This window comes from Phytophthora infestans, genomic scaffold (genome assembly GCF_000142945.1).
Source record: "Phytophthora infestans T30-4 supercont1.1 genomic scaffold, whole genome shotgun sequence".
Classification (NCBI taxonomy): Eukaryota; Oomycota; class Peronosporomycetes; order Peronosporales; family Peronosporaceae; genus Phytophthora; species Phytophthora infestans.
The window spans coordinates 6,332,249-6,354,858 of record NW_003303758.1 but is presented as its reverse complement, the minus strand read 5'-3'; the positions used below and the strand labels follow the sequence as shown (position 1 = coordinate 6,354,858).

Sequence of the window (22,610 nt, the reverse complement as noted above, 5' to 3'; positions counted from 1 at the left end):
CTAAATAAATTGGCCAGTCAGTTTATTATCAACAGCACCATTTTCACATTAAACTGACCGGTCAATCTTTTTTATTTGTGTTCAGAACAGATTGAACAGTCGATGTATAAGTCACGTACCATTACAACTAAATTGTGTAGGTATCTAGCCTCTTGCTAAATGCGTTAAGGGACAAATTGTCACCCTTCCGCGCCAACTCAAGTTTTTCCGCCGCCTCGTTTGGAGAAATGTTATGCGTAGTTGCTGTCTCTGCGATGGCATCATAGTATTTTCTGCGCCGGAGATAGAAGCGAGCTTCTGTCGGGTCTTTCCGCCATATAGACCCGAGCTTCTCATTTGCCTCCGAAATTGACATGTTTCCTGCAAGCCCCACAGAGTACTCTTTCCACAAGTCCACAACCGTCGAGATTGATCTGCTCATCTTTGGATTACGAGGTTGAAGTGGCCGCGGAATTGCACATGATGTAAAGGGCGGCTGCGTTACTGCTGACTGCAGCGGATCATGACCTGAGGTGCTGTCTTCCCAGCTGAGTACAAGCCGTTTGTTTGAGAGAGCCTTTAGTGTATCTATCCCCGCTGCTAGTGCATCCAGCTTGCCGTGTAGAGATTCCATTCCGTTCTTCAGCACGTCCGCAATTTGAGGCACTACAACTGCAAGCGATTTTGTTTCCGGCTGTGTAATCGCTGGTATCAACGAATAGAGTTCCTGATCAGAGATGCGTACTCTGCAGTGGAAAACAAACTGTGCTTCCGCAATTGATGATTGGGATACTGCCGCCGCAGCACCACAGAGTCTTGGAGAAAGACCACTCGCATGTGACGGAGCATTTGAATGAAGGCAGCTCCAGCAATTTCACGCGTCGAGCTTTGAGCCAGTTGTTTAGCTGCGGCCTCAACCTCAGGGTAAACCAATTGTTGTAGCTCAGAGCTTGGAGTAGCAGAACCTCGCTGCAGCCAGTAGCCGCCACCCTTTGTCGGATATCCAGCCAAGGCTCGCATAGCCTTTTTAGGTAGGGATGTAAGATAGCATCCTTCCATCCGCGCTGCATTCCACCTCCCAAGACGCCGAATTTGTTCTTCACTAGCACCAAATGTTTCCGCCAATTTCGCCCCCGATCCTCGATTAGCATGTGTCCAAACGGTTGAATCGATCCCGCACGCTGCGAAAGCTCGCTTGATACGATTTAACTGGGTGTTGTACGAAATCTCCTTCGTTCTGTCACCACCATTAATGAGGTGAATATCGTACCACCTTTCGCGGCATGTAAAATCGGGAAATGGCTCACAATCAATTTGCCAGCGCCAAAAAAGATGGAGCGCTACAGCATTCAATGGGCACACATTCACGTTCTTACATCGCATGGCTGCCCAGTACTCGATGCGACCATGCTGATTAGTTTTGCCTCGATTCATGATGATCACAAGTGGCGTGCATGTTTGCGATCCTTCATCCGGTAGCCCCAGTGTCAACGTATCAGGGAATTAACTAAAGCGGCGACTCTCGCCCCGTGCAAGAAGTGCATGCCCCAAAACAGAAATCCACACGATCACGCAAAGAAACACCGTCGTTTTGAGACAACCAATAGTCAGTGAGTTGAACCATGTCTTCGACATTATATCCATCAAGAACGGTACCCAGCGCTCGATCTGCGTACTTTTTTCGCTTGCGCTCAGTTTCCGGCCGCTTCAGCGTGTCGAAAAGGTCGTGATAGGTCTTCCCACGTGGATGTGGATGGCTATTTAGAAGTAGAGCCTGCTGCAACTTGTACAGATCTATGACAGCTTTGGCATAAGCTTCAACGCCAGCTAAACTGAGAGCTTTAGCATCACCAGCTTTGGTTTTCTGGCGCTTGTTACCACGAGGAATAACGTGCGTCTTCAAAAACGTAACTAGTTTCCCTTCAGTGACAATACAGCCATTCAAATACTTTTTACCTGCACACCACGTTTTAAACTCGGCTTGTTTTGGAGCGTACTGCTTAACGGTGTTGGAAGGGCGCGCAGCGGCGTGGTCTGTGATAATGTCTGTCACCACTTGATGAATTTCTTGAGAATTCGCAATATCATCACGCGTGTACTCGTCCGTTTAGACGCTTCGAAACAATCTCTACGGGGGGGGCGCCTGCGAGTGCTCGCTGTCGATCAGAGACTGGTGAGTTGGCGAAAAGAATTGGTTGCTAGAGGTATTTTACTATAGGATTTATCTATAGAGATACAAAATTAAATACCTCAAGTATTTCGCAACTGCTTTGTCCAATACCTTCAGACCTAGGGTTTCGATCGAAAGACGCGTCGGGAGATACCGTAGAGTATCAGTTTAGCATGGACACTGAGCCTGAACCGACGGAACCGGATTGGCCGGTGGGCCCGCTGCTGTCAGACCGCATGTCGGTTCTGTGCCTCAAGGCCGAGTACGTGGGGAATGCGAACGTTAACTTCATGCACGGCATCGAGTCGCTGAACGCGCGTTACGAGGCACTTCGTCGCGTGCGCGGAGACGGCAACTGCTTCTTTCGGGGGTTCATTTTCGCGCTGTGTGAGCGGCTGCTTTCGTCTGGAGGCGCTGGAGGCGAGGACACCAATGCGGCGCTACGTAGTCGCATCCAGGAGAAAATTCAAACGAGCAAAAGTGAGCTGGTCGCTATCGGATATAGCGACGTAGCCATCGACGCCTTTTGGGAGACGTTCGTGGACTATTTGGCAGCCATGGAGACACGCTCCCACGCGGAGCTGGTACAGGATTTTCAGACAGAAGGAGGAGAGTCTGAGTACCTGGTCTGGTACATGAGACTACTCACTGCTGGCTACATGAAGAAGAACGCAGAGACCTTCCAGCCATTTATTGACGGCCTGTATCCAGGTCAAACGGTGGCACAGTTCTGTGCTGCAGAGGTGAGATGACTGTGTTTCGATTACTGTGCTATCGAGTAGGGAAGAGGCTGACGAGTTGCTGCTTGTCAGGTGGAGCCCATGGGGAAGGAGTGCGACCAGCCGCAGATTGCGGCATTGACGGAGGCGCTCCAAGTCGGCGTAAAGATCGAGTATCTAGATGGAAGTGCCGGACCCGGCGAGGATCTGCAGAGCTACGTGTGCTCACCCACAAGGGAGGCGACCAAGCAGCAAGAACCGGTATCGATCACGCTGCTGTATAGACCGGGACATTATGATATCTTGTATCCGCGCGAGTATGAACCAGAGCGGAAGGAATAGCTGAGAATTTCGCGATATCTTTGATGTTTTTTTTGCATATTTGCCTCATATTTCTCTTACTTACAGACTTCCTCCTACCTGCTGCATACACTCATGGGGCAAAGACGACTTGACTACTCGTGCGCAAACTTCTGCTCCGCTTGGTTCTCTACTGCTTATGGATGTCAGCTCCCTACTTGGCCTTGTTGGCGAGCGCCACGTCCTCAGACGCAACTGAATGTGCGGCACTGCACAGCTGCGCCACGTTCGTGATGTTCTTGCACACGCAGGCGGGCAGGCACACGTAGTAGCACAGCTAAAGCGATTGACACACAACAAGACGAACAAAAGCAGAGTCAGCGAGCTTGCAACAAACAACAACGTAAGAGCAGCAGCGCACCTGCATGACGGGGACGTTGATGAATGGAATCAGCAGTGTGGGGTCGAAGTGAAGCACGTAGAGAAGAATGTAGAACAGCTCGGCACCCACGCAGCAGAAGCCGAAGAACGGATAGCAGCCGTAGTAAAATCGAAGTAGGAAGTTGCGCTCGGCCGCTACCACTTTGTGGTGGCCGCGACTCGAATACATGTGATACCAGTGGCTAGAGAAGTCGAGGATCAGCAGATACATAAACACTATCATGTACTGCGGGTACAGGTGCGACAGCACCACGAGCAGCCCAGCGGTCGAACAGCGATCCGTCACCATGTCCAGCACAGCGCCGAACGTCGAGCCTAGAGCAATACGATGCGAGTCAAGAGACGAATCATTCTATGTTCTACCAAATAGTTAGATCCATCGTACATTGGTCGCAGAGGCGCGCGAAGAAGCCGTCGAAGTAGTCGCAAGTAAAGCTCAGGGCGTAACACAACACGCTGGTCTTGTAGTCCGTCAGTGCCACCGCCAAACTGTAAAGCGACAGTACGACACGCGTGTAGCCGATGAGGTTGGGCACGTAGAAGAATACGCCCGTCACGGTGCGTTGCTTAGGCTCGGCCATGATGCTCGCTCGTCCTTCGCAACGGAAATGAGCTGCCCACTCCCCCTTTAAAATAAAGTTGCTTCAACTGCTGAGGTTCATGTTGCACTAAGAATGACGGTGCATCACCTCGTGTATGCCACATATCATTAGCGTACGTATAATACATGTATTAATACATGTATACATATTATGCCCGGTACGTGGCGCACGATGCCCATCATTTCGCATTATCATCGTTGCTGATGGCCGCCGCGACACCAGAGCTCTTTAGGCTGTACCCGGACGCGCTGCGCGACTCGCATGCTTCCGCCTACGCGCTTCTAGTTATTGCACCGCTGACTGCGCTGGCGTCTACTTTGCTGCTGTACCGTGGCAAGAAGACGTCACCCTTGCAGGTTTACATCGTGTCGCTGGCTGTGCCTACACTCGCTGTGTGCTTGCCCATGGTTCGAGCATTACTTTACTCAATTATTTTAAACTCACTGGTTGATACGCTTACATGCCATTATTGACGACTATTGTAGTGGTACTGGCCCGAAGAGAAGAACGTTTACAAGCTGCTGTCGGTACGTTCAATGCCAGTACTTTCACACAGTGATACTTGTCACGAATGGGTACTTAATTGCTACCCTGTGACTGCAATTGTCGCTTTCAGATGAGTCGTGTGGAGACAATGTACCAGTGGGCTCAGAAGTATGCCTTCTTCAGGAAGCACTACCAGGCAGGTACGATGTCGCCTGAGGCCTGGCGAACGCTTGACTCTGCCTATGACGTACGTTGGCTCGCAGCCGATAATCTTTTTTTTGTCCAAGCTTCGAGGGCTCCGGAGCGTAATCTAAGGTTAACACTGTGTCTTTGTTGCTGCGGGTTGCCGCAAACCAGAACATCTACAGCGAGAAATCGCGCTATCTGTACGACTTCTGGGGGCCTGGCCACGAGGAGATGTCACTGTACGAAACACAAGTAAACGTCGGACTTTTCTATTGTCTGTGGATCGCCATCATGTACGTGAGAGCAGTGTCGGGGGTGCACACGCTACTCGACAGGCGTTGGAAAGCCATATCTTGTGGAACCTGACCTCCAGCACGTTTTTTCTTTGCCTTGTCCGAGCAGTTACGCCGTCACGACACCCAAGGCGACGCAGGCGGCCAGCAAATTCTCGTTTGTGGCTCTTGTTGCTGTATGTGCGTGCATCAGCTCATTGCCATGGTGGAGCTCTAACTTGCGTACCTTGAATTGACATGTAGCTAATGGCTCTTGAAATCACTGTCCGGTTGACCCGCTACGACCCGGTGATCAAAGAAATCTCCCCGTTCACAACACCGCGCGAGTTTCTGCTGTGGGGTCACCGGTTCTTCCCGATTCTCGTTTTCACCATGGTTTCCATTAAGAAGGTGTTTTACGTGGACCTGGAGAAACACCACCAACGCGTTCTCGTCCACATGCTGGAAAAGAATATGGTGAGCTTGCATGTTTGTGCGAAGGTAGCAAACATTTCCCGCGGAAGTCTAACAACAATGTTTTTGCGTGAAGGAAACGGTGGAAGAACTGCAGAGTTTGAACCGAGAATTATTGCCGGAACGTGGAAGCACCAACGAAACTAAGAAAAAGAAGTAAAGCTTGCAGGAGTCGTTGGCAACGACTCGTTACGGCTGATGGTCGACGCTTTATTCGGATCTACAGAAACGCAGCATAAATGATTACAAACCACGGTGTGTGTCCAACTGTTATTGATTGCTTTGGCGAGCCCTTCCTTGCCTTAACTAAAAAATATAAACCTAGGTCATTTGTAAGAGCCGTCGCTGAACCGGAAGCTGGTACGCAACCGGTAAGTTCATTCAAAGAGGTAGGGATTCCATCTCACTTTACCAAGAAAACACTACTACAGTACTGCGTAGTACGAAGTATGTTTTTAACTGCTGCCTTGAACTACCGAAAACCCAGGCACGTAAAGAAGACAGCTAACTTAGTACCGGAATTCCGGGTACGGACCGTGCGAGCGCGTGGGGTGGTGGTAGCCGACCATGCCTTCGTAGGCGATGCCACCGACGGCACCACCAAGAATCGGAGCCACGAGCGGAATCCAGAAGTAGTAGTGGTTGAGTGAGAACACGCGCGAGCCGAAGCCGACGGTCCACATCAGAAGGCGCGGGCCCAGGTCGCGAGCGGCATTAATGGCTAGGCCCGTGTTCATGCCGAATGCCATGGCGATGGCGCTGACGAGTACACCGATGGCGGCAGGAACTGCTTGACGACCAATGGGACGGTTATGCTGGTCTTGCACCGCTAGGAAGCCTACAACCAGAACCGCCGCCGCGAAAAACTCGGTCAGGAAGCACGTGAAGTTGCCCACGTTTGCGAGCGGGTACGTGGCGAAGATGGCGTTGGTGGAAGTACGCTCGGGGTCTACGATGCTGAGCATGGGGCGGTACAGGATGTATACGACCAGTGCGGCGATGTAGGAGGCAAGGAGCTGTGCGAGGAGGTAGAACGGTACTTTTTTCCAAGGCAGCATGCCGAGTGCCGCAACTGCCACGGTCACTGTGGGGTTCAAGTGGCCGCCGGAGACGCCGCCGGCCACGGTGATGCCGAGGAAATAGGCAATGCCCCACGTCAGTGCCACGGTGATGAAGGTTCCGGCAGTGCCCGAGCTGAGCGTGATTTGCGCCGTTGCGCCCAGTCCGAAGCTGACCATGATGAAGGTGGCGAAGAACTCAGCCATCAGCTGTCTGGTGAACAGACTCTTGACTTGGAGCGGGACGTTAGCAGTGACGTTGTTGATGGAGCCTACGTCCGTGTCATGGGCGTCCAGGTTGACATAGGCGTCGCCGTTTTTGTCGTTGTAGGCGTCAGCTGACATGGTGAGCGCGTAGTGAATGGCTGTGCTGTTGGTTCAGTGAGCTCTCGGGCTTTCTGCGGAGGAAATTGTGAAGTGAGTGTGGTGGGGCAGTTGGCACTTGCAAAGCCAAAAGCGGCGGTACATGTATTGCTGTCGCGATCTGGAGCGTCACTGCTTCCTCCTGTGGCTCTGGCCCAGAGTCTGGCTCAGAGTCTGGATGTAGCTTCGTGGCGGTCGCATCGGCACGCAACACAAGCGAGCATATCGAGCAAAGCAAGCTAAGATCATTGGAATCGCAAGCGCTAAAGGCCTATCCATCGGTGGATGCGTTGAAGTTGTATTTTATGTAGCTGAAGCAATGCACTTACTTTTTCAAAAGTGCAATGTCACGGTACATATAGCTCGAAGCAAGAGTCGACGTCAGTAGAGTTAAGGCAGTTGGCTGCTGGATGCGACGCTGCCAGCAGCTCCATGATGAAATCGTGGACGCCCGGAGGCTAAAGCTTTTTATTCCAGCGGGCACTTCGCTGCGTGTCTACCGGTACAGCCGTTGATGTACATGTACTGTACAGTGTTTTTCAAAGAGACGAGGCGCAACTGATTATATTTCGGTGGTGAAGTAGGATCATTAGTGTGGAGTATTGGGACAACGCATGGCAGCCTAGTGCAGTGGGAAATATCCCTCAAAAGGTCAGCAAAAATTGACCGAGTTTCATGCTCGAGTAAGCATACTGTAGATCGAGACATTCGCTAAGGGCACGTACCCAGAGTCTCGGAGTCCAAACTCGGCTTTTACAAACGCATTGCCACGCAGCAATGGAGTTTCCCATGTCCATCGACGTGCCATTGGTACAGTGCCTAAATGATGACCGGGTCGCACTATGAACACATACCAGCTTCTACTCGGCGCCTGATGACGACGCTATAATAGGTTGTAAGGGCTTGAATTGTTCACTTTTTGAAAGTGCATTTGTACCGCTTCACGTATTTCTTTTTGGGCGAAGTTCGTCCGCGGCAAGACACGCAACAAAACTCGCAAGCGCACACGCACGGTGCTGAGCACCGTACTGGTACAGTGGCGTAAGCTTCTATCGGGCAGATTTGCGTCTCGACCAGAGCTCTTGCCATCAACCAGCATTTAAAAAAGCAATCACCAACGTTTACATTACTGAAGCATGTCCGCATTTTCTACGACACCTAAGAAAATGCAGAGAGTGAAGAGCTTGAAGCGCTCGTACATCATTTGCTGGGGTCCAGTTTGGCACCGGTATTAATGGCTACATGCTTTTATAACAGGTAGTGTATTAAAATTGTGTTCTGTTGTCCAACAATATATCGCTTGTTGGTGACATAAAATACAACTTCAACGCATCCACCGATGGATAGGCCTTTAGCGCTTGCGATTCCAATGATCTTAGCTTGCTTTGCTCGATATGCTCGCCTGTGCTGCGTGCCGATGCAACCGCCACGAAGCTACATCCAGACTCTGAGCCAGACTCTGGGCCAGAGCCACAGGAGGAAGCAGTGACGCTCCAGATCGCGACAGCAATACATGTACCCGCCGCTTTTGGCTTTGCAAGTGCCAACTGCCCCACCACACTCACTTCACAATTTCCTCCGCAGAAAGCCCGAGAGCTCACTGAACCAACAGCACAGCCATTCACTACGCGCTCACCATGTCAGCTGACGCCTACAACGACAAAAACGGCGACGCCTATGTCAACCTGGACGCCCATGACACGGACGTAGGCTCCATCAACAACGTCACTGCTAACGTCCCGCTCCAAGTCAAGAGTCTGTTCACCAGACAACTGATGGCTGAGTTCTTCGCCACCTTCATCATGGTCAGCTTCGGACTGGGCGCAACGGCGCAAATCACGCTCAGCTCGGGCACTGCCGGAACCTCATCACCGTGGCACTGACGTGGGGCATTGCCGATTTCCTCGGCATCACCGTGGCCGGCGGCGTCTCCGGCGGCCACTTGAACCCCACAGTGACCGTGGCAGTCGCGGCACTCGGCATGCTGCCTTGGAAAAAAGTACCGTTCTACCTCCTCGCACAGCTCCTTGCCTCCTACATCGCCGCACTGGTCGTATACATCCTGTACCGCCCCATGCTCAGCATCGTAGACCCCGAGCGTACTTCCACCAACGCCATCTTCGCCACGTACCCGCTCGCAAACGTGGGCAACTTCACGTGCTTCCTGACCGAGTTTTTCGCGGCGGCGGTTCTGGTTGTAGGCTTCCTAGCGGTGCAAGACCAGCATAACCGTCCCATTGGTCGTCAAGCAGTTCCTGCCGCCATCGGTGTACTCGCCAGCGCCATCGCCATGGCATTCGGCATGAACACGGGCCTAGCCATTAATGCCGCTCGCGACCTGGGCCCGCGCCTTCTGATGTGGACCGTCGGCTTCGGCTCGCGCGTGTTCTCACTCAACCACTACTACTTCTGGATTCCGCTCGTGGCTCCGATTCTTGGTGGTGCCGTCGGTGGCATCGCCTACGAAGGCATGGTCGGCTACCACCACCCCCGCGCTCGCACGGTCCGTACCCGGAATTCCGGTACTAGCTGGTGCCTACGTATTCGGTAGTCTAAGTCAATGAAACACCTAGTAAAATATACTACTATTTCCTTGCTTCTAGTCGGGGCTACCGGTAGTACAGTACAGTATACCGCAATGTGGTAATCGATACATGTTTAGGCTTACGAAATACTAATGTACAGATCGTGTCGGTATCTTAATTTCGATTGTTTTTTTTTTAATGATTTCTTCGTAGTACTTTGTCTTATTAAATTTGGGAATCCTTGGCTTAGATTTGGAAGCTAGATTTACTACAGTACGAAACTTTTATAATCCCTGAACCGAAGCTGGCGCTCATCCCGTCTCTCTTCCTGCTCTCTGATGGCGCGGGCTTCGGCAGCGAGACGGCTGGCCCGGGCCTCCTTGAGTTCTTCACGGCGCCAGCTAGATTCAGCATGCAGTCTTTTCTCGCTAAATTCTCGAAACGTTGTTGCAAAATCACGTTTCCGCGCTTGGTTTGCTTTCGCGCTTCCGGTAGCTGCGCCAGTTCTCTGAGGGGTATCGACGCTTGAAGAGTGTGCTGGAGTTGGCGCAGTAGTGGTCGGCGAAACTGCTCGATTCGAAAGTAACCAGGTTATACATTTAGCGGCGTACCCCTAAAAATGAGAACTCAAAATATCAGCTGGAAAAATGAGGCTCATCTCCGCCAAAAAAAATCCTAATTAATGACAACTTTGAAACCCCCTATTGTATTTTTTTTGGATTTCTTCGTAGTACTTTGTATTATTAAATTTGGGAATCCTTGGCTTAAATTTGGAAGCTAGATCTACTACAGTACGAAACTTTTATAATAGGGGGTTTAATTTAAAAGATAAAACAAGTAGCAGCATTAATTACTACGTAGTAGTCATAACTGTTCTTCGTTAACGATAATAAAAAAACTGTGCTATTTAGTACATTTCTCTTGTATTAAGAAATACAGCTATAAGTATTTTCTTATACTATTATCTGACTCCTATTCTTCACAATCATCATCTGGTTGGAGCCATATCCGCAATGCCAGGTGACACCAACGCGAGCGGCTACGTGCTGGCCATTGCTGGCATCGTAGACGCACTCATCGCAGCCTACGAGGATCAAGAGCCTGTCAACATGACGCGCTTAAAGAACGACGTGGCTAAGCAGTTCCGCCTCCCGTCGATGCCCAAACTTGTGGACATTATCTCTGCCGTGCCAGAGGACTACAAGGAGAAACTCCTGCCGTTTCTCAAGGCTAAACCCGTGCGCACCGCGTCTGGTATTGCTGTCGTTGTACGTGCACTCATACTCAGTTAAAAAAAAATAGTTTTGTTTCAGCTGGAGCTTTCAAAACAAGAGATCAGAGACCTTATTGTTGTATCTTGTCCCTGTAGGCCGTAATGTGCAAGCCCCATCGATGCCCACACATTGCAATGACCGGTAATATCTGTGTCTACTGTCCGGGGGGGCCCGACTCGGACTTTGAGTACTCTACGCAGTCTTACACAGGCTACGAGCCCACCAGCATGCGAGCTATCCGTGCTCGCTACGATCCCGCTCTGCAAACGCGACACCGTGTGGCCCAACTGAAGAGGCTGGGCCACTCGGTAGATAAAGTGGAGTTTATCGTCATGGGAGGCACCTTCTTGTCGCTGGACTCTCGGTACCGGGATTATTTCATCCGGAGCTTGCACGATGCTCTGTCTGGACACTCGTCAACGAGTGTGGACGAAGCGGTGAGGTACTCGGAGCAGAGTTCGACCAAGTGCACAGCGATTACGATCGAGACGAGGCCCGACTATTGTCTCAAGCCGCACCTGCACGACATGCTGCGTTACGGCTGTACACGCATTGAGATTGGGGTCCAGAGCGTGTACGAAGACGTGGCGCGCGATACGAACCGTGGTCATACCGTGGCTGCCGTCTCGCATTGTTTCCAGCTGGCCAAGGACTGCGGATTTAAGATCGTAGCTCACTTGATGCCGGATCTGCCGAATATGGGCATGGAGCGCGACCTTGCAGGGTTCCGAGAGTTCTTTGAGAATCCGCGCTTCCGTAGTGATGGTATCAAGTTGTATCCGACACTTGTGATTCGTGGAACGGGACTGTACGAGCTGTGGAAGACTGGGACATACAAGAACTACTCGCCTGAAGACCTGGTGGACCTGATGGCCCGATTGCTCGCTCTGGTGCCGCCATGGACTCGCGTGTACCGTGTCCAACGAGACATTCCCATGCCGCTCGTGACGTCAGGTGTTGAGCATGGCAATTTGAGAGAACTGGCCTTAGCACGAATGCGAGACCTTGGACTTGTTTGCAACGATGTGCGTACCCGCGAGGTTGGCATCAAGGGCATCCATGACCAAAGTGTACCGGACCAAGTGGAGCTTGTGCGTCGTGACTATGTGGCCAATGGTGGTTGGGAAACGTTCCTCTCGTACGAAGATCCTCAGCAGAACATTCTCATCGGCTTACTGCGTCTTCGTCAGGCGAGTGTGGCGTCGTTCCGTGATGAAATTACTCCGGGGTGCTCCATCGTACGTGAGCTGCATGTGTACGGGTCGTCGGTTCCTCTTCACGCGCGTGACCCGACCAAATTTCAACATCAAGGCTTCGGTACGTTGCTAATGGAAGAAGCAGAACGCATCGCATACGAAGAGCATGGGTCGCACAAACTCGTGGTTATCGCTGGCGTCGGCACTCGCAACTACTACCGCAAACTGGGCTATGAGATCGATGGACCTTACATGTCCAAATATTTATGAAATGGCTCAGCGCCATGCAGTTAGATCGACGTTGTGGCGCGTACACATGGGTGGTTTTGAGTGTGTTTTATTTGGTTTCTCTCTTTTGATGGCTAGTGCATCGAAGTGTGAGCCGAGACAACGAGGAGGATGAAAGACGCAGCCGAAGTGACTTTAGATGCCGTCGTACCTCATCTGGTAGATGTCCTCTACGTATCGCTTTGTCGTCGTGTGACCAACGAACAATGGCGCGTTCTCCACTGGCTGACAGCCCAGTGTTGTGCCAACGTCGATGTACCGGTATGACTGTACATGTATAGCGTCATCTTACGTCGGCAGTTACCGAAGATTGACAACGAGAATCGCTGTGGTGCGTTGTAGTAGAGCCACTTGTCGTCATCTGGGATGGTGGGTAGAACCTGGAGAATAGGAGCACACCCATGCAGATGAACAACTAGGAAGGCACTAAAAGTGACTGCTTCACGGATCGTGGCTTTTTCAAAGTAAACGTCTTGCTGCTCGCAATAATCGGTGCAGCGATGGATAGCCAGCTCGGTAGCCGTTTAACAGCACTGCACCATTGGTTGTTCACTAGCTCGTGTTGAGTCTGGTGGGTTTTTTAGCTTTCTTGGTAAGCTGAATGCTAGTCCGTGCACAGTCCACATAACTGTCAGATGGACACATGAAATCTAGGCTCTCAAAAGTGCTCTACATCACCTCGTCGTCATTCAATGGCAAGATGTTGTCGAACAGCTCGGAACACTTCCGGCACTGTCGAAACCCGTGCTGATGAACGTGGCGTACTTTATACCGAACTCCATCTCGCCAGTCGTCACACGACGACGCTCGCCACCTGATACACCACGCTTCAACTCATTGCCGATCACGGTATCCAGACAATTCTGCAGTCCGAGTTGTTCTACAATGACATCGGGGTAGTTTCTGTAGAGTGCTTCGACAGTAGTCAGAGCTGCTTCGCTCTGATCCGGTGAGCACTCCATTCCACGTTCTGATGCCACCTATGCACCCGGTTAGGACACGGGAGTCCATTCGGTTGAGTACGCTGAAGCGGTGCAGTTTTGGTCGAAGTTTTGGTCGAAGTTTTGACGCTGTTATAGACGGAAAGTTGGCCAGTGGTGGTGCCGAACTCTTGGCGGACGAACATGCACAATGGTGAGCTCACCATGGCTCAGTCAAAAATGTGCCGAGTGGCATTCATAAACATGACAGCTCTAGTCTCTAGGATTTAACTATCTCGATACCGACACCAATCTAGTCTAGCTTTTCCTTCGCAGTTGGGATGTGGATGACGTTCGTGCCTGTGACCTTAATCAGCGTCTCAGGCGACCGCAGCACGCGTACAAGCGTTTCGAAAATGCGTACTTCGTCCTTGAGATGCCCCACGTAATGTTCGTGTCTGGCAATGTAGATCCCTTCCACAAGTTCCAGTACGTCCTCAGGATCCGGGAGCTCTTCGTACTGGATTTGGTACAGTTTACCTCGGAAGAATCCCTTGACGGCGCTGCCCACTGTCACCACGACGAAAATGTACACAGCAGTGAGTCCGTACGAGCTGATGCCCAGCGTTGTCAGACCTTGCACGATTCTATCCGACACGGCAACGATGCAGAACGGGTACGAAGAGGAGCAGTAGTTTGAGCCAGATGAGCTCACAACAGGCTCAATAGTCCACCACGTCGACCCATCCGAGGCGTGCTTTGTGATCGCCACTGATCGCATCTGGGTAGAGCGCTGTAGTACCCCACTACTAGCCGTCAGCTGCACAACTGTAGGGAACAGACCGTCTATTTGGATAGAGGGTAACGTCGAAGTATCGTCGTCCGTCACAGTCTGCTTGATCATCGGAATCAACGCGTTCCGCTGTTCGTCCTTCATTCTGATCGAGTATTTGGCCGAGATCACCTCGTCGTCTGTAGGTCCTGGTCGTGTAAAAGTGAACGAGATGGTCCAGTTTAGCGCCTGGGTCGACTGCAATTGTGTCACTAGCAGATCCATACGCGGCGGTGACAATTCCCACACGTCGTAAGAGAACACATCGAACTCAACACATTGTACCGACGCACTCTCCGTGTTCATGTCCACTTTGCACGACGGGCTGTTGCTGTCGCTGTTTGAGTACAATTGATTCATCGTCTCCTGCTCGTCCACGATACCGAACGCGACGGTCGTCAGGGTCACATCGTTGGCGGTTGTACTGGGGTTGATAGAGCTGAACATGGCCAAGGGACCGACCAGACAGATGAGCAGGAACAGCAACATTACACCGGCAGACGTGAGCTTCGTCGTCATCGGCTGTCGCTTCTTGCCTTGGAGGATCTCTGCATTCTCAACTCGTCCTTTCATGTCGCCTTTGACGCCGAATAAATGCGCCGCTGTGTCTTCCAAGAGCACCCAGTGCTGCCAACTCAGCGACGTCGTCGTGCACATATAGTCCAGCAACGCACGCATCTCGAACAGGAACGGCGCCTGCATCATCAGTCCAAACAGCATCTCGCTCACTGCTGTCACTTTCGTCTCCTCCGTGTAGTTGTAGCGACTGCCAAGATATGCCGGATACCCGTAGCGAATCTGCAGCGCTCCTAGCCAGAGATAGACACACTGGAACAGGTAGAAGGCTACCAATGCAGGTCGTTGCTGGAAGTAAATGTTGGTGTTGCTAGGGAGGAAATACCACACCGTCATGTGCAGCACCAGTATGTACGAGTACTGCAGTATCACTTTGGACTGAAGCGATGCAGTGACGTATGCCACGCGATCCCAGATGATGAAGATCAGCTCAATCAACACCAATAGCACCAAGTAACCGGACAACAGAGACGAAGACGACACTCGACTGTTTGCATCGGCCACGGACGTACTGCTGGAGTCAGCCTCACCCAGTTTTTCGTAGAAGATCACAGCGTACACGGACGAGAACAGAAGCACAGAGAGCGACGCCGTGTAGAAATCCCGACCGGGTTTCTCTCCGGTGATGGCCACTTGGATGTCTTTGTCCCACTGAGCTGGTGGCTTGCAAATGACAGACTGGAAATACGCGTGAGCTTTGGGATATTTCTTCTCGAGCCAGGACTGTTTAGCACGTGCGTGAAAGCTGATCTCGGACTGGTCTGCGTCCATATCCTCTTGCTTCGAGACGACGTGTTCTCTTGCTGCCTTGGGAGAAGTAGGCGATAAGTTACCGGTAGACGCTTCGTGCTCGAGCGACCGTCGAGACGACGGAGAATGCGCCACATTGTCGTCCGAATTGGCAGCCATCGCTGCCCCCGCCGCCTTCTTGTCCGCTTCTAGCCGCTCTTGTTCCTTCATTTCTTGCAATACCTGAGCTGCCACTTCGTTGACAATGTCTGCGTTGTCCATACATAGCACACTGCCGTTGGTCGGAGCTCGGTCTATCGTCGGCAAGTGTCGACTACTGCGTTGAGATGTAAACGAAGGACCAGCCCCTAGCTTCTTCCCAGGGACAGGGGCGTCGTAAAGGAGCGCGTCGTCGATCGAGTCGTGAGAGGAGGAGAACGACGTCCGCAGCCCTCGCATCACTTCCGACTTGTACCGAGACGAGGCCTGGTCGATATCCCCACTCTGCGCTTCAGCCCAGAAGCCTTGGAGGCGCAGTTCTCGTTCGTGCCACAGGAGGAACAACATGACGTAAAAGTCCCACTGGAGACCATCATACACCGACGTGGTGTCGTCAATAGCAACACCGTCGAACTTGTACAGCCCGAACAGCACCATGGGCTGGATCGATTTCGCGTTGGTTGCTGCTGCAGTCGCTGTCGTGCAATACGGCTCGAAGCTCGGATAGAAGTAGCCGCGGTTTGTCATTCCAGTGCAGAATATCGACAGCTGGAACACGTAGCGCAACGCAAGGATGCAGCACGTCTGTAAAAAGTAGAGCAGCTACGAGTTAGTAACTAGCAGCACAACAACTTGATTTCTAGCACGTACATAAGCGAGCAAATGGGTCCAGACTGTCGGTGCCGGACGAGGGTTCTCCACGATCAGAAACCCAAACGCAGCGAGCACGTACACCATGTTGAGTAAATCCGCCTACCAGTCACAAGTGAGAATCAATCCAGGACATAACGACACTAGCAGCATTTAACGCACCTGGACAGTGAAGCAGATCACCAACGCCACGCAGCAGATACTCGCACTTTTGCTGCGCACACCGTTGATAACCAGCTGCCCAATCTCAGCGATAGACGGCTCGTTCATGTCGTCCTCTTCGTACTGCGGCGTCTCGAGCTTAAAGCCAGCGTTCTGCAATTTATACAGCAGTCGGTACAACGGGACGCGCCACGTGAAGCCGCTCTTGTCGTCGAACTCCTCGTCTTCTGGGTCTCCTAACGTGCTTTCGTCGCCCGTCACACTGCTCCATTCACTTTTATTCTCGTCGAAGTTCGCGTCTTCGTCTGTATTGCGAGACGGTGGCGCAACATCCAGAGGGTTTGGCAGATTCCGCTCCTTCAAACACTCGACGATGCTCTCATCCAGAGCTTCTCCAGGCACGGCAAAGGCCAGCGCAGAGAGAAACATGTTGAACTCTTTGGACAACTCCGACTGAAACACGTACTTGACATCCCCACGGCTTCCTGCGTGACGAACGACGACTTCAAAGCAGTACAGAGATGGTGACATGTCGTCGTACTGCACCTTGGAGTCGCTCAATCTGAGAGAAATAACATCACGCCATTTGAAGGAGGTTTTAAGCCGTTTCCTGTGCTTCCGAGTGCGATGCTTTAGCGCTCGTTCCTCGTCTTGGTAGAACACCAAGTGACTCGAGTCAATGACCACATATCGATGCAGATACTTGGCCTTCATCCACGATACGAGGAACCCTAAGCGAGGTGCAGGGAGCTTCTCACGACGGTATTTCATCCAACCGGCTGTCGTCGACCCATCCAGATTCAGCGGATACGTAGCAATTGGATCACTAGCGACACTAAACGGACCTTCACCCATTCGAGACACGGCACACACCTTAAACTGATAGCTGGTTCCAGGACGAAGACCCTCGATTCTGGCCTCACAGCGATCACCCGAGATCTCCACGATGTCTCCGAAGTCTCCGAGCAGCGTCAACGACGGGAACTGCTGTCTCGAAATCCGGTAGTAGCGGATCTTGTGATAGCTGTTCGATGGCTTCTTCCACGAGATCGTGGCTGAGTTCTGCGATCTTTCGACTGCGACAGGCTTGGACGGCGCCATCGGAGGCAAATTGTGGTGTAATCCTAGTGCGATGTCCATCAACTCTTCGACTTTGTGCACGAGTTTCGATACGATGATCTTGAGACGTTGAATGGCGGCGTTCTTGTCCTTCTTCATTTTGTACCACTGCTCTGTCCGTCGACGATAAAAGTCACGCACAATCTCTTCACGACGAATCGATGCACGGTTCTGTTCGCCCACTAAGATCGCAAACACCGTTTGATACGTTGGCGCAAGGAGGATCTCGCACTGGATGGAAATGAGTACAAAAAGAGCGATGAGTCCGTACGGGACTTTGTTCGCTTCCACGCCGAGGAAATTGGCCACAGACATGCAGCTGTCGTCGTTCTCCGTTTTCTTCCCAATGAGGCAGTTGCTTAGAGCAGCGTAGACGTATGGAGCGTTGACGATGGTGATCATGAATAAGTGAGCCCAGTTCCACTTCCGTAAGTACTGAATCCACGGGTTTGACGGCTCACGCGCTTCATCCAGTCGATACAACATGACTAGAGACCCCAACAAGTAGGCGATCGAGACGGCACCTCCTTGTCTGGCTCCGAACACGAAGACGAGTAGAAGCAACAGTGGCAACCAGTTTGCTGGGAATACAAACTCCAGATAATACCACACGTACTTCCGCATAAGCAAACTGTAGGTGCCCTTCCCGGACGACACAGGATAAGGACTACTACTCGTGCCTTCAGCGCCTTCTGTGAACCCATTGTCGCTAGTGACTTTGAGTGCAGGAGCTGACTCATCAACGACTGTAATCACCTCTTCTTCTTCAGTAAATCTGTCAGAATCCGGTAAGAGGTAGACACTTAACAGTGCCACGAAATCTGCCATAAGACCCCACTTATGCTGATTACTCAGCATAAGCCACTTCTCGTAAGTGTCCGATATTGATCGCCATGGGAAAGTTTCTTCCATCTCGACGTCCATAAACGGAGGCAGCCACAGTATAACCGAGTACTCCAACACAATAACCAACGAGAGTAACCACGCCAAAGCCCACCAGCGGCTACACACGGTTGCAGGATAGGCGTACATCATGCTGTACACAATCAGAAGATAAATCATCGCAATGATGTCTTGGTGCACAAAGCACGACACTGTCAGCAATAACATGACCACGTTGACAGATGCCTTGCTGGCATACGTGGTGCCGAAGCTGCGGAGACACGAAAAGAAATCCTTATCATCCGACGAGATCGACGACAAGTGGGAGTGATCTTCGCGTTTGCTACCTGTCTCTCCACTGGATTGCTGCGGTTTTCTCGACCGAGCAGGAGTCATGTCCTCGCCATCGTACGTGAAAGCTCGAGCTCGGTCCTTGAGGTCATCTTCGTCGTCATCGACTTCGCAGGAGGACGTCGGGTGGTAAGAATCCAAATTATTCGCAGCATACAGCGCGTATTGCTCCTCGAATCGTGCAGTTAATTCCTCCAGCTCCAATTGACGTCGTGCTGACGAGGACGAGTCGAAATACTGCGCCGTTCGCTGGAAAGAACACAGCAAAATGATCCAAAACTCTCCCGACAATAAATCCCACAGTTTGGGTTTTCCCTCGCGGTCCTCGTAACGTTCTTCCAAGCGTATTGTGCCCACCCAGTCACTGTCATCGCCAGGCTTAAATAGCACCCCTGCATCAGCCTGTTCGGTGTTGAAAGTACTCAGCTGAATGAGGTATTTCATGAGCATGGAGAGCGATGCGAGCCAGAATAGAGGGAACCACAGCTGCTTCCACGAGTCACTCAACGCTCGACCCACCACCAGAATGAGGATGTACAGCAGCCCCAGGAAGCTGATCTGGTCCAGAGCCACCCACATCGTCACAATCACCAGCGCCGTCGCACTGAACGAGATCAATAAATGCTGCACAGTCTCCATGATAAAGCGAATGCCATCAGCTGCACGACTGCGACCAGCAGTGAATAAATCGTACGGCGCGACGTCCTTCATCATGGACGAAAGCTGCCAGAAGCACAAGCCCGTCATAATCGCCGTAGGTAGCAAATACACGAACACATCCGAAATTCCACGGTTCGAAGCGTGATACTCGAGTCCTAGGTCAGCAGCCGAGATAAAGGAAGCCGTGAACAAGTTCTCCTCCAAGTACGTAGCCACCTCATCGAACTGGTAAACATATCGTGCCACAAGAATCAATACTTCGATCAGAAGAGCCAGAGACCACAGCAACTTGAGTCGCAAAGATGTTCTTGGCGCCGATTGAAATCCACCCAAATGATTCCCGAAAATGACCAAAAACATGGCCAGCTGCAAGGCCCCTACCATATTTGTACTCAGTGTAGTTGGCCCACTTTCGAACTGTATTGCCACCACGAGAAAGGCCGTGTAGCAGAGCACAACTCCGCAGATCCGGAACCAATTATCGACCTCAACAGCCAGTCTAGAGACGAACAAGACGGGATTTTGTCGAACGTGTCCTTTCGTTTTCATGCGTTCCTCGATCGCTTCGCTGTTGGCCACGTAGATGACAAGCTGGAACACCAGTTGGAAGATGATCAAAAGCTGCGCGCTAAACAATGTCGGCCACAACGATCCCCACGTGTACAGCCCAGGATGGTAGCACTGCAGACCAATTAACTCCATCTCGGAGCTCTCTGTACAATCGATATTCCGAAGAAATACTGCAAAACACGCTCCAAGCGCATACAGCAGTAACACGCGCCAGAATCGCCTCCTCTTCTCGAAAAACAGCATCAATAAGGCTGCGAGGACTAAATATCCGATCTGGAGGAACGACACATGAGTGCTTAACGCAACAACTGCACGTACAACCATACACAGCATTAGTCAGCATACAAAACCCTCAAAGATCCTACTTACTTAGAATCGTGGCCAGAACCAGCGCATCCAGATGAGTGAAGATAACGCGCTTGGCATCCACGAGCCACAGACGAGCAGCCGAGCGCCAGCCTTGTTGAATTTGCTGTACGCCACGTATAAAACAAAACAAAGCGTTAGAAATCGTATGATACCTGAACTCGACCACGGTTGACACTTACGCTTCGCATCTTAGCTAGTCGCACAAAGCTCGCGAAGCTTGCTCTGTCCTCCTCGTGTTCATCGCCCTGGTTTCCTTCCTCGACGTCGGTAACCTTCGCCGTATTGCGACGCTTGCGGGACTCACGAAGAACATCCTGATACCGCCACTGCGTTCGGATGGCCAGGGACATGAACACGAGACACAAAGTGTGCGCTCCGATATCGAGAAACGGGTAGTCGAAAGCCCGCAGTCCGTACGTTGTATAGTCATCGGACAAGAAGTTTATCGTGAGGTTGCTGAGGTACTCAGCCAGCGCCAGCAGTGTACCGTAAGCGATCAATAACCACATGAAGAGAGATGACGACAGCACGCCAAACAGTGCGATGGTCACGAACGCCAGTCCCAAGAACGGAGCAGACAAATAGGACGGGTACGACACACACCACACGATCGCCGCTGCACTACCCAACAAGAGCCCTCCATCCCTCGCAAAGGCGCGCACCACAATCGACTGCTTGCTCAGCAATTCCTTGATATCCGCTGTCGGTGCTCGGTTGCGTTGGTCCAGCAGCGACTGAGCCACGTCAGCGTTAACGGCTCCTAGATCGACGGCTGTGGATCCGTTCTGTGAGAAACCTGACGCGAGACTCGCTGTGCCACTGGCTTCAGCACCTTTGGCTTCGCTGTGCAGGTTGTGCAGCTTTGCGCAACTGACAAAGAGCAAGAATAGAAAGCCAGCAAAGAAGAAATACTGCCACCTCACTCCGCCAGCACGAAAGTTGGCAAAGCCAAGATAGTCGGCGATGGTTTGTGCAGTGTCGTCGTCGGCCAATTGGTCCAAGTGGAAGCAGTACCAGGCTACAATGATACCCAGAGACAGCGCCAACACAAGCTTTGTGACTCCTGGTCCAAGGAAGTAGCTCGAGAACTTGACGCCCGACTTGCGAGACAGCAGTTCCTGTATTGTCATCCTGCGGACAAATACTGTGTATCCAATCAGCCGAGCCAGCAGCACCAGGTACAGCAGCCCCGAAGCGAAGGCCGGAACAGACACCGAGGCAAGAAAGAGAAACACGGCACTAAACAGCTCCACAGCTCGTAGCATGGACCTCGTGCGGTCCCGTTTCGGCTCTTTGCCGTTCATCAGTCGCTCTCCCATCTCAAACAGGTCGAAATGTTGCTGGGTCCGTTCCTCTTCTTCCTGTTCCTTGGATCGTGAGTTCAGTCTCCTCAACACGTACCAGTAGTGGATGGCACTGCAAACCAGGACCAACACGTCCACTCCTATCCCCTGTAAATACTCCTTAGAATTGTTCATGGGCTGGAACCCAAAGAGTCTGGCCACGCCGTCCCCGGCGTAGCTGGCGTCGTCTCCGTACACGCCCTTGATGACCCCGTGGCACACACAGGCCATGGCGGCCACGGCCAAGGTCAATAGTGTGATGGCCCGCGACTGGAAAGAATGCACCACGCCGTAGCAGAAGACCAATAAATAATACAGCGACACGAGACTCGCGCGGGTCACGACGGCCACCATGAGACAAGAAGCGAACAGCACCTCGGCCGCCATGCGCAGTGCCGCCAGCGCCCGTAGTGACAGTTTATGAGTGGGCCTCCGTCGGCTACTGTGGGCTGAGTGCAGGCCGGACGCATTGAAGCGCTGTGACTGGTCTCGGTGGAACGAGCCGAACGACGGCGTCGCCACCTGTCCGTACGCCGCACCGGCATCCTGCGGTCGCGTAGGTGTGAGCAGGATGCGGCCGTCGGTCCCTATGAAGGACGAGGATGGCCCGACACCCGGCTGTGAGTGGAACGACCGCCGCATTGATAGAGAGTGACGAAGGCGGAATGCGAGCGGTGCCGTTGATTTCCCCACCTGCTGGTTTTCGATCGAGACATGCCGTGCAAGGGAAGGAGCGTTTCAGCAATCTGGAAGCCACCGACAGGCGTTTATTCGTGGAACTGAAGCACTCCACGTACTGCTGCGCAGGGCTACAAACTGCAGGTTGTAGTGCACTGGCAATCCTGCACTGTATACCGTCTACATAGGGATTCCATAGACGTAAGCAGAGCTACT

The 22,610-nt window shown here is 52.1% G+C and overlaps 8 protein-coding genes across 8 annotated transcripts; 4 read left to right on the top strand and 4 right to left on the bottom strand.

Annotated features, from left to right (window-relative positions):
* Positions 1-2,322: 2,322 nt before the first annotated feature.
* On the top strand, positions 2,323-3,049 carry PITG_01104 (ubiquitin thioesterase otubain; the record flags this gene model as incomplete). Its single annotated transcript, XM_002909577.1, has 3 exons — positions 2,323-2,892; positions 2,962-2,981; positions 3,037-3,049. 3 exons carry the CDS (start codon positions 2,323-2,325, stop codon positions 3,047-3,049), a joined length of 603 nt encoding a protein of 200 aa, XP_002909623.1.
* A 168-nt stretch (positions 3,050-3,217) lies between these two features.
* On the bottom strand, positions 3,218-4,203 carry PITG_01103 (phosphatidylinositol synthase (PIS); the record flags this gene model as incomplete). Its single annotated transcript, XM_002909576.1, has 3 exons — positions 3,218-3,505; positions 3,590-3,924; positions 3,995-4,203. 3 exons carry the CDS (start codon positions 4,188-4,190, stop codon positions 3,383-3,385), a joined length of 654 nt encoding a protein of 217 aa, XP_002909622.1.
* Positions 4,204-4,615: 412 nt separating this feature from the next.
* PITG_01102 (uncharacterized protein) lies at positions 4,616-5,789 on the top strand (the record flags this gene model as incomplete). Its single annotated transcript, XM_002909575.1, has 7 exons — positions 4,616-4,618; positions 4,697-4,738; positions 4,828-4,944; positions 5,055-5,176; positions 5,286-5,352; positions 5,420-5,632; positions 5,706-5,789. 7 exons carry the CDS (start codon positions 4,616-4,618, stop codon positions 5,787-5,789), a joined length of 648 nt encoding a protein of 215 aa, XP_002909621.1.
* A 349-nt stretch (positions 5,790-6,138) lies between these two features.
* PITG_01101 (aquaporin, putative) lies at positions 6,139-7,032 on the bottom strand (the record flags this gene model as incomplete). Its single annotated transcript, XM_002909574.1, has 1 exon — positions 6,139-7,032. The coding sequence occupies one exon, from the start codon at positions 7,030-7,032 to the stop codon at positions 6,139-6,141; it is 894 nt and encodes a 297-aa protein (XP_002909620.1).
* A 362-nt stretch (positions 7,033-7,394) lies between these two features.
* On the top strand, positions 7,395-9,601 carry PITG_01100 (aquaporin, putative; the record flags this gene model as incomplete). Its single annotated transcript, XM_002909573.1, has 6 exons — positions 7,395-7,402; positions 7,528-7,552; positions 7,749-7,860; positions 7,977-8,091; positions 8,663-8,756; positions 8,861-9,601. 6 exons carry the CDS (start codon positions 7,395-7,397, stop codon positions 9,599-9,601), a joined length of 1,095 nt encoding a protein of 364 aa, XP_002909619.1.
* Positions 9,602-10,588: 987 nt separating this feature from the next.
* Positions 10,589-12,315, top strand: PITG_01099 (elongator complex protein 3; the record flags this gene model as incomplete). Its single annotated transcript, XM_002909572.1, has 2 exons — positions 10,589-10,843; positions 10,945-12,315. 2 exons carry the CDS (start codon positions 10,589-10,591, stop codon positions 12,313-12,315), a joined length of 1,626 nt encoding a protein of 541 aa, XP_002909618.1.
* A 707-nt stretch (positions 12,316-13,022) lies between these two features.
* Positions 13,023-13,295, bottom strand: PITG_01098 (ATP-binding Cassette (ABC) superfamily; the record flags this gene model as incomplete). The annotated part of the gene is made up of 1 exon (XM_002909571.1): positions 13,023-13,295. One exon carries the CDS (start codon positions 13,293-13,295, stop codon positions 13,023-13,025), a length of 273 nt encoding a protein of 90 aa, XP_002909617.1.
* Positions 13,296-13,566: 271 nt separating this feature from the next.
* On the bottom strand, positions 13,567-22,358 carry PITG_01097 (uncharacterized protein; the record flags this gene model as incomplete). The annotated part of the gene is made up of 8 exons (XM_002909570.1): positions 13,567-15,460; positions 15,530-16,194; positions 16,261-16,362; positions 16,423-18,766; positions 18,836-20,312; positions 20,374-20,476; positions 20,547-21,133; positions 21,206-22,358. 8 exons carry the CDS (start codon positions 22,356-22,358, stop codon positions 13,567-13,569), a joined length of 8,325 nt encoding a protein of 2,774 aa, XP_002909616.1.
* Positions 22,359-22,610: the final 252 nt, after the last annotated feature.